Raw genomic sequence first — 11,206 nt, forward strand, 5'->3', positions numbered from 1 at the left:
TTCCAGAGGGATGCACTCCATGGCTGATGTCCAAAAGACAGACAGACATGTCCCACTTGGCTATGGTCTGCCACCCATCATGGTATTGCATGTCCTGGATGAGTTTGGGTACGTGTTCCAGGACTTTTAGGAGATGGATGAACATCATTCCTGGGGCAGCAGGTAGAGGGAACACCAGGTCTGAAGAACTTTTGTTTCTTTCATCAGCAGCAAGGGGGAGATGTTTCTACCACCGTGTCTGTGATCTGCATGCTGCACTGTGGCTGGGCATTGCTGCCCTGGGTCTCCAAGGTCATATTGCAGGCTGATTCCTTAAAAAAAAATAGGCTGCAGCATGCAATTTTGTCATGGCCAGTAAGCACGGCTGTGATGTGGTTAGCTAAGCCCAGCTCTGCTGGAAGTTCACATACTCTAGCTTGCAGAAAGCTGAGCGTTTTCAAGACTGCACAAGTCAGGCCCTCAGAAATGTTGATGGGAGAGGAAGTCAGTAATCCTCATCAGGCTTACTGTCTCAGGATGCGTTTGTTTCTCTGTTCAGGGAAGAAGATAAGCCCCAAAGAGCTTGTCATGACAAGGACTGAATAGAGCCTTTCCCTGTAGGCCAAACCCTGAAATGTGCACCTGGACCCAGGCTCCTCTTGCCCCTGATTTTTTAGCTGCTGTGCCTGACCCTCATTGCTTTTCCTTCCTCATGTCCTTCTGAGAACAGCTGGGGGAAATGGTATGGTTACGGTGGCTGGGAGGTAAGTCTGGCCAGGAGGTCTAAGGAGGGCTTCAGAGATACCTCTGACTGCTTTGCAAGGTGTGGAGGCTCACCATGCTCTTGGGATGGTTGCATTTATACCATAAAATACTAAAGAAATAGGGGGATGAAGGAGTGTTCACTGTCTGTCAGATTTTCTTTTGGATCCTCAGGCTATCAAATGCAGCAAAAATGTAGTACTCGTATAACATCTGTGTGAAGCATTTGGGATCCATATCAAGGCCTGGGATTCCCTTTTCAGACCTTAATTTAAGCAAGAGACTAGTCATCAAAGTTTATTTTAGCATCAGTGGGCTACAAATTTAGAAACCAAATTGATAAAGACATAAAGCATGATAGTGTGCAGTAGAAAGGATTTTATTGGGACTAACAAATAGGATTTATCAGAGCACGGCAACACTTCAGGGAACAATGCAGAGGAATTAAGTTAAATTTACACAACAGCAAAGTAAAAAGGGATTATGTGAAGAACAGGATCATGAGCAGAGATCCAATACAAAGGGAACAGAGTGTCTGGGCTTGCTTCTCTGGGAGGTGGTGGTGCCAGCCAGCCCCAGAGGACTCCTGCTGCAGCCCTGTTGCTCACTCAGAGGCCGTGGATTTGCTCTGCCCCCTATGAGGTCTTGGTGCTGGGGAGATCACAGCGGGGCTTCGAGGGGCAGTACGTTGTCTTGCGGGTGTAGGAGGTGTAGGAGTACTGGCCGCCTGGGGCGACCCTGGACCCCGAGGGGCTCTGGACATCCTGGGAGCTTCCGAGACTGAAGGAGCTGCCCAGCCCCAGCGGGGCCGAGCTGCCCACGATGCTCTCCTGAGGGCAGGAGCTGAGGATGGGGCCCGGGAAGGTGATGACCACAGGCGGGGGGTAGATGATGGCTCGGGAGTCCCCACAGGAGGCGACGCAGGGCTGGCTGCAGGCATTGGCGAAGGGCTGTGGGCAGGTCACCTCACAGGGTGAGGGGCGGCTGTAGTTGCAGGTCTGCTGGTAGGAAGACATCCTTCTGCCTGGAGACGAGCCTGAAAGACACGGGGTGGGGAGAGCACAGGTCAAGGGTGGCAGCATGGCAGTGTTTGCATAAGAGAGCCTTCCCTTGTCCAAAACAGTGACAGTGAAGGAACACATTCAGAGAACAAGTGCCCCAAGTAAATCCTTTATAACTGAAGATCAGAAAACTAAAATACATTTTACTCTATTCCCTGTTACTCTGTTACACATCTCGAAATGATGCTTACAGCACTCTCTGCCTGAATTTCTTTAAAGTAAACAGAATCAACATTTTTAGCTTAACCCTCCCACGTTCCCCAAAGAAAATTACTTACTAGGTTCAACAGCAGATGGAAAAAAAGATGAGAACTGAAGTGGTTTGGAGGCGTTTGGCTGCAGGTGCTTTTATACCATTCCCCAGTTTGCCTGGGGGAAGCAAAGCATTCTTGTCCTCATTAGTCCTCCTTGTTCCTCCAACCACCAAATACGTTTTGTTTGCATGTGTCAATCAAGGTAATTGCTTTGCATATTGTTTCTTGTAACTGAACTACTCCACCCGAGATGGCATTACATCTGCGTTGTTGTCCACAGATGTCATGTCAAAATGGTGGGGAGAATTTCTGTCTTTGCTATAGCTCTTTTGACTTTTTTGTAAATAAAGGGACATTGGATTTACTTTGCTGTGAAGCTGCAAAATAAGTTTTCACAATATGTTGCTGCATTTAACTTTAACATCTGTATATGATTTGGTCACATACTGGTGTTTCATTGTATTTCTTGGTAGTATAAATACTAAGTCAAAACTAGCATTAAAGGTCCCCGACTTCTGTCCAAAGCCATAGCAGTCTGATTCTTTAATTACTATTTCAGTTTAACTTTTCAGCTTTTCTAGCAATTCATTTACAGAGAAAGAAATCTGTGTTTTAGAAGAGATATTTGCAAATCATTCTTTTTAAATTTAAAGTCCATCCTTAGCATCGGACTGTTAGCTACAATATGCTGTTATGGGAAATAATTTTTCAATACCCAGATCAGAGCATGACAAAACAGGCTTTTGTGTTTATTTAGATAATCAGATTTACTAGATTGTGCACTGTTTAATGTGACAGGTCTTAAATTTTACACATGCAACATGGAAACTCTTGTCCAGCTCTCAGCTGATGTACCTAGCCTTAGAACCAACATAGAAGTATTATCAAATTGGTCAGCCTTAACTTGGGGGATATCCTTTAATCTTAAAGATTTCATGTATCATCATGCATTGCTTACCATATTTGGAAACAGAAGTGCAGAAATAATATGGTTACATGTTGCTAACCTGTGTTAGCCACCACATCCCTGCCCTGTTATTTTTTAGACTGGGACAAGCCAGAAGCTCTGTGTTATGTTTGACAGTATCGATTGTACAGCTTAAGTTCCCATAAATGAGTTTTTCTTCTGGTTGTGTACAGTAATTTTTCTTCCCTTTGTCTTGGAGATGCGTATTTAGGCTGTCAGTAGCTTGGAGCTGGACAATCTCCTGTTCTGTTTCTTGCAGTTCTCCAAACAATGGTACTTGACTCAGTGTCAAAATACGGGAAATAAAAGAAAGAGGAGTTGGTTGCTCAGGTGCTCCTCCCAGCTCTCCCACTGAATCAACGGGTGGCTGAGTGCATTATTTAGTCTTATTTCATGATAAAATTGTTAAAAGCCAATAAAAATAGTCCAATTTGCTTGAGTGGTTTTGTATAACACAGTGAAAAAGCAATGTTTTTGCATGAAAATACAGACTTGGTATTTCCCATACCCCACTGCCCTGCCACTCAACTGTGCTCATTCTGGCAGCAGGAACTGACTCCGTCTTGTGAGCTCCTCAGACCTTCAAGTGTTTTGGCAGCATGGGTATCTGTTATGCAGCGTGCGTCTTGACTAGCAGATGGCTGCTTTTACAGTCATTTCCACCTTGTAAATACGGAAAGAAATTGTAGCCATCCAGGTCCACCTGGATCACCATCCTTCACTCTATCATCTGTTTGAGAATCCACCCTAATGCAGATGATCATTAGTGTTGTATTGCCAAACTTGACCACGATCCATCTGGCTTACTAAGGATTTAATTCCAGAGGGATTTCACAGGACCAAGGAGAAGGTGTTGCAAGGCTTGGAGAACCCAGTGTGAGGACTCCCCAGTATGGTCTTCTAGGTCTGACAGATCCTGGGGGTTGGCCCATAAAACTCATTTCACCTAAACTGCCATCACAGATTGTTGCATACTTTAGGTATGCACTACAGTGGTTTTTGTTCTGTTGTTTTTTGTTTTTTGGTTTGATTTCTTCTGCCTCCAAGTCAACCTTTCCCTTCTGCAGTTTTGTACTATATTAAGCATTTTGCCCAGCAGGTGAAATACTGTTCTGTGCAAGCCTGTCTAACCCCCCCGCATGAAATTGGAAATTACTACTGATGATTTCTAGAAGGGATGATTAAGACGGAGGCCAAATAATTTACCAAACATCTCTTGGCAATTAAGTGAGACTTTGGGAGGAGATCTCAGGCATGTCTTGTACTTGTTAGTATTATTTATAATTGTAACTCTATTATCTGACAGCTTATGTAAATGAGGTTGGCACCCAGATACCATGAAAATGGAGAGCTGGGACAGTCACTGCTGTCAGGAACCCGTATCAGAGCCAGCTAAGTCTAGGTATGAGAGGAAGGATTACTGTCCCCTCATTGCACTGGAGAGGCTTACGCAGAGGGCGGGCTGTCCTCACCCCAGTGCATGTAGGATGACCAAGGTGTCTTAAAAACCTCTCCCCAAATTCTTGGCAAAGGACCTACCGGAAATCTGTTTTGACTGCTGCTGTGCATTAACTGGGATGTATCTACCCTGTCCTGGGTCTAGACTTGATAAGTTGTTTTCTGTGTTGTAGTTTCCCTAGTATAATCAGGACCAAGACCAGGGTAATGTATCTTTCTTTAATAAATAGCAAAGACAAGAGTGCATTTCCATCCCACCTGATACATCCACAGAGGCACAGATTACAGCTCACAGCAGGGCAGGGACATGAATTTTGCTGTCAAGAGGTAGTCATCATGTGTAATCTAATTCAGCACTTCAATGAATAAATGCTGTAAGCAATATTTTTGACATATAAATCCTTTAAAAATTATTAAATTTAAACCTAGATCCAGGAGGGCACCCATTATTTGACCACTCACTGTGGTCTATGGTCTCTTACACCAGGTGAGGAGCTGGATATAATTTCCCATTGTAAATGTATTTATTCCAAACTCCCATATGTAGCTGGACCAGGATCCACTGTCTGAAAGGGTCCTCTATGATGTTTCAGAATAAAGGAGAGGTTAAAATTGATATATTTTGGAATACCTTGTGCATGATATTAATTCTGCCCTAGTGTCTTTAAGCAAAGACATTCTTTTTCACCTTGTTTGAACCTCTTAGTTTTTAAATCTTGTTTCCAGTCCCTACAAAACCCTTTCAAAATAAGCTGTAGAAATCAGCTATTAACATCAGAAAGGCTCCTGTGTCACAGAGTTGTTTCTCTGTAACTGTGAACAGGATGATCACTGTAACTTAAGCATTGTAGTGCTGCAGTCTGTAGATTTTTCCACCTGTTGAGTAAAATGAAAGGAATTTAAAAAACAAAAAACATCAAAATACACACACACACACACGCACACAAAATAAAACCAGAAATGTTTCTTGTTTAGGTTTTGTATTCAGGTATTAGTTTCATCTCACTTTCTAGCTAAAAGGTTTGAACAAAACCAATACATTATATCCCCCCCAAAAAAAATTTTTTTTTTTTTCAAATCAGCAGTTCTCTCTCCTGCTGATCTGCATGTGCTTTGAAGCTTGACAAGTGAAGGAAGGAAGTTAATTTCTGCAATGAGTAGTAAGAAATGAAGGATTAATACTGTCCCTATTTTGAGGTGTAAGATATCCACACACTGCCACGTGGATGTGAGACCATTCAACTAAAAATTGCTTGACAGCAAATACGCAAAAAGATTCCTCCACCCATAAACGTGACAAATGCAGGAAAGTTTGTTTTGTAACGAGGAAGGACCGCATGCCCGATGTATGGCTCAGACCCTGGAGTTGCTCTGAGGAAAAGTATAAAAGCAGTTGGAGCACGGAGCAATTCATTCCACTCCTGCCTTCTCTTCCATCGTGAACTAAGTAAGTTGCACTTCAGTTAAATCTGTTCTATGAATTTAAAAGCCACTTTAATAAGAATTTTAATGTACTTACGTCTGAGCATTTCATGTCTTTGAATATTATTGGAAAAAGTTATTTTCATAAATGGTTCTGTAATTTTGTTCTGCTTGGCAGGCTTAGAAGGGCTTTATTCTGAGAGCAATGGGCTTCAAGACCTAGTTGTCAATTTTGGTGAAAGAACACCTAATAATTTTATCTAGGTCTAAAATGCTTTGCAAATAAAACAATACTTTCAGGAATATTTTCAAAATACATTGTGAGACTGAAATGTCGTCTGTCCTTCATGAAGCTTTGATGACTTCTAACAGATCATCTTCAGTATTTCTGCATATGAATTGCAATCAGATTTTATACTTAGCTATAGAAAATTAACTTTCTGAATATTGTGTGATGTGGATAAGTGAGGGCTCCCCTTTGCCACGCTGTCACACTGCCACCCTTGACCTGTGCTCTCCCCACCCCGTGTCTTTCAGGCTCGTCTCCAGGCAGAAGGATGTCTTCCTACCAGCAGACCTGCAACTACAGCCGCCCCTCACCCTGTGAGGTGACCTGCCCACAGCCCTTCGCCAATGCCTGCAGCCAGCCCTGCGTCGCCTCCTGTGGGGACTCCCGAGCCATCATCTACCCCCCGCCTGTGGTCATCACCTTCCCGGGCCCCATCCTCAGCTCCTGCCCTCAGGAGAGCATCGTGGGCAGCTCGGCCCCGCTGGGGCTGGGCAGCTCCTTCAGTCTCGGAAGCTCCCAGGATGTCCAGAGCCCCTCGGGGTCCGGGGTCGCCCCAGGCGGCCGGTACTCCTACACCTCCTACACCCGCAAGACAACGTACTGCCCCTCGAAGCCCCGCTGTGATCTCCCCAGCACCAAGACCTCATAGGGGGCAGAGAAAACCTACAGCCTCTGAGCCCTGCAGCAGGAGTCCTCTGGGGCTGGCTGGCACCGCTGCCTCCCTGAGAAGCAAGCCCAGACGCTCTGTTCCCCTTCCTCTTAGACCAGCTACCTGTTAACATCCCAACTCTGCATTCAAGAGGACATTTGAAAAATACAGAAAAGGCCTCACTTTGAATTAAAGTAGCTTCCAGAAGACTAAACAGCACCACATATTAGCTCACATATATGCAAGCCATTCTAGATATGTGGACTGATGTTTCCTGACTTGTGAGGTATAATGGAAAAAGTCACAAAGTGCCTGTTTGCTCAAAGTACCTGCTCTGTTTCAGGCAGTCTGGGATTTTTTAAAAATACAAGCAGTGGAAAACCAAACCCGACTTAAATGTAACAAAACCAGAAGGTCATCTATTATGAACTGCAGCCCCTGAAGAAGACAACCATGTCCTTTTGCTGCAAACCCTACAAATATGTTCTGTACTCTCTGGATTGTAATGTTCTGCTGCTGTGAAGTCCTTGCCCTGCTTTAATTAAAGCTTATATTGCACTGCAACCTTTGTCTTCTGATTTCCTTTTCCCATCAGACTATAACTATTGGACAGAGATGGTAAGATGATTCTTCATCTGAGAGGCAGGCTTCTTTGGGTGTCGATCAACAGCAAAAGACAAGGTGTACTGGGTGTTGGGGGCATGCTCCACTCATTCACGAGCTATGGACATCCTCAAGATCTTTTGTAAGGATTCCTAGTGGAAGGGATACAACTCACTTGCAATGTTAGAGTGTAGTGGTAGATGTTATCTTTGCCCTCCCACTGCCTTAAAAGAGTTGCACTCGGTATCCACGCTGCACTTTAAGTGTATTTGCTGCTCAGAGCCACCTGCCAGTGGCAGTCCTAGGCACAGATGTAGGTTTCTGTCCCGGGAAAGCCCTGGCGAGTGCTCCTGTCAGGAGCTGGGCCCAAACAGCGTGGAAGCCGCAGTTTGCAGTACTCTGTGGGTATCTATGGGGGGGGGTTCTCTTGCTCTAAGAGCATTCTAAGAGCTAAAAGTGAAGAGCTGCAGCTCTTCTTTCCAAGGTGCTGAGTACTTTTGGCTAGAGGAAAACTGCTTTTTGGTGACTACTAGAGACTTAGCGCATCATCTGCAAGAGAAAAGAGGTAGCTCAGGAGAAAGCGAAGTATTTTCTTCAAGACTGAGGTGGAACAAACACTAGGTTGGTGCTGTGCAATACGGCTTTTAATGTGTGAGAGAAGCAGAGCTAGCAGTTGCAATAATGCAGGGAGTAAAGACAGACATTTCAAGAGTTTCAAGTATTAAAACCAAAGTTTGATACAGAGTCACGCATTTGGTACAAGTTCTGCTTTCCTTATTACAGCTGCAAATTTGAGTTATATGTCCTATTTTAACCCTTGTACAATATACCCATTTTAAAGCAGATAATAGTAAGACAAATGAGGTTTCCATTATTCTTGTGCTCTAGTGTTGTGGAAGACCACAAAACAACATACACATTCTTGGACACATTAAATTAACCTCAAGGGCATTGAGGACACCTCATACAATACTTGCAATGCACAGATATACACAGGTTTTTTGTGTAGCTGAACATCCAGCCCATCACCAAGGACAGTGCAATAAATGCGGAAGTGGAAAGGTAGAAACAAAAAATGCCAAAAGCTTGAAGTGTTAAGTGGAAAACATGCTTATAGGTTGAGCTGGTTATATTTTCCAAATAAAAAGTAAACTTTCTTGAAAATGGAGCTTCAGGTCAATTAAACTTTTAAGTTAAATCCATCTACATGAGGAGAAAATGACATAACAGTTTTACAAAGGAAAAGTGGTTAAAAAAATGTTCTGAACTGTTTAACTGTGACCTCTCCCTAGGACTAATCAATTTTACTCACTACTTTAAAATCTAAAGTGCTGTTTTGAAAGGGCTCAGATTTCAAAAGAATCATTTTAACGTTGTTTTCACAGGGGATTTTTATCTTCTTCCACTTTGAATAATTAGTTTTCTTTGCTGAACTAAATTGTGTGTGCCCAGCTCTACCTCTAAGCCTGTTTTTCTGGACGCTTCAGAAAGTACCCAGCTCCTGCTGGCTTCATTCAGAGCTGGGAGGTCTCAGCTCTGCTCAGACTCAGACCCAGTTTCCCATCCATAATTTTCTGCCACCATGGTCGCTCCGTGCAGTGAACTTCTCCACTGTATTTAGCATGGCCCTGAGCTTCCTCGGCTGTAAGTGCTGTACCGGCGGTAAGAGTATGGGCTACAATACCCCCTGCCCAGTGGTGGGAATGCAGAACTGTAAGACCTGCTGTAATTGCATGCACTCCCAGAGCCATACGCACTCCCAAAAAGAAGGGAGCCCCTTAAACCAATGGGATTTCCATAGCCCCTGTAACCAAGGGAGCCCCCAGCACCAAAGGGGACGCCGACGCCAAGTGGTCCAGCGCTGCCCACCACGCTTTCCTGTGGGCAGGAGCTGAGGATCGGCCCTGGAAAAGTCAGGACGACGGGTGGTGGGTACACAACTGCTCTGGAGTCATCGCAGGACGTCACGCACAGCTCGTTGCAGGCATTGGCCAGGGGTGGAGGGCAGCTCACCTCGCATGGGTTGCTGTATGGTACACAGGCATCTCCACAGTAAGACATTGTTCTGCAAAGCAGATGGGTCTGAAATGCAAGGGAAAGATCAGAATAACGCCCCTTGCAGTGACAGCTAGCACACACCAGCCCCTTCATGCACCTGGGACAGGGGGTGCACGGGCAGCACAAGTGGCAGAGAGGCTTAGGAAGCTGGATGCTTTGCTGAGGCATGTGAATACATTGTTTTCTGTAAATAGCTAGCCTGAGGGGAACAACAAACAACAACATCAAGAAAGTTTCATCCCATTTCCAAGCTTAGCCTGGATTTCTAACAATATTTGGAAACAGAAAAGTCATTTCAGGGCTCAGCAAAAGCTCCAGCTCTGAGCTCAATTGTCCAAGACTTCTGTGGTTGCACGTGGAGCCAGTGCAGCAGCAGGATCCTGCCCTCAGCAGCTCTCCCGATGGTGCCCTGTATTTATTAGGTGAGTTTCAGCATCCCTTGGGGCACTGACTGCAATGCATCTTCTTGGCTTAAGACATACATTAAATACGGAATAGTTTTCCCACAAATGCTTGCAGTCAAGGAGCCCGTTACAGCAAATATTAGCACAAGTACAGTGATAAGCGACACCAGGCAGGGCCCACAGCTAAAACAGCTTGTCCTGTAGAGAAGGGGAGAGCTGCTGCTTTAGATCAAATCCGGAATCAGGCTAGCCTACTTCCTTCTCGCTTACAGACACTTATCCTACTTTCTTCTAACTTTCTGTATTAAAAACAGCAACAACCACCACCCAATAACAAGAAAAACATTGCTGGACTTATTTTTCAGGACAAGATTGTGCCCTATGCTGAAAACTGAGGACTTCTATGTGTTTCCACACACCTAGACCTTAAATACACGCAGGAGATATGAATCTGTGAATGCTTGAAAGGAGAAAAAGGGTTAACATTTTAAACTTCAGTAGATGTAGATTACATAATGAACATTTGATTAGATGAAAATCTGGCTAAATAACCATCCTAAAATAATCTTCAGTATCAGCATACTTCTATAGTGAGACTGTACAAAACAAGGGAGAGAATTTAGACCCCATATGCTCAATAGCAAATGTCTAAAATCCACATGGGACTCAAAGTCCCTCATTACCTCCCCAAACCTGTCACAGAGCCCACAGCAGACTGCTTGCAGTCAAGACATGGTTATAGCCAACAGCTCTGGCAATTCTGAGAGTCACAAAGCTTTGCACCAAAACTAAAAGTAAAGATGCAGTAGTCAAAATAATAAGCCCAGACTTACTTGAGCTGCTGAAGAGAGAAAGTTGGGAGAAGTGGGTAAAGAGCCTTGAGCTGGAAGTGCTTTTATACTTCCTCCAACTGCCTGGAGGCTAGAAGACCTATTTGTTGGCGATTATCTCATTTACTTGTAAATCAGATGATACCTGTGGATCATTCAACTGCTGTAATTATTCTGCTTAGGGTTAATTGTTAGACAGTTCTGAGCCCCACACAGTGTGACACCCATCTCAGAAGTGACTGAGGTTTCTTTATGGTCACTAGTTATAGCTGAAAAGTTTCTTTTCAAAGAAAGTGTGCAAAATCCCTGATCAGATTTTTGAAAAGCTTGGCTTGAATTCCTTGTTCAATGAGTTGAAGAAAACCAAATCCTCTGGCTGGAAGCAGAGCTGGAAACTAGATGAATCTGTGGCCTCTCCATTTCCACAGAGAATCATAACTTCTTTACACAAGGAAATAACAAAGCTATCA

At 44.1% G+C, this 11,206-nt stretch overlaps 1 protein-coding gene across 1 annotated transcript; it reads right to left on the reverse strand.

Annotated features, from left to right (window-relative positions):
- Nucleotides 1–9,061: 9,061 nt before the first annotated feature.
- LOC126913595 (feather keratin 4-like) lies at nt 9,062–9,505 on the reverse strand. The gene has a single exon (XM_050715825.1). It carries the CDS (start codon nt 9,503–9,505, stop codon nt 9,062–9,064), a length of 444 nt encoding a protein of 147 aa, XP_050571782.1.
- Between the last annotated feature and the right edge of the window lie 1,701 nt (nt 9,506–11,206).

Source organism: Cygnus atratus, chromosome 28 (genome assembly GCF_013377495.2).
Source record: "Cygnus atratus isolate AKBS03 ecotype Queensland, Australia chromosome 28, CAtr_DNAZoo_HiC_assembly, whole genome shotgun sequence".
Lineage (NCBI taxonomy): Eukaryota > Metazoa > Chordata > Aves > Anseriformes > Anatidae > Cygnus > Cygnus atratus.

Excerpts from the sequence above, each read along its gene's own strand:
- LOC126913595 (XM_050715825.1), bottom strand. The coding sequence starts at position 9,505 with ATGTCTTACTGTGGAGATGCCTGTGTACCATACAGCAACCCATGCGAG.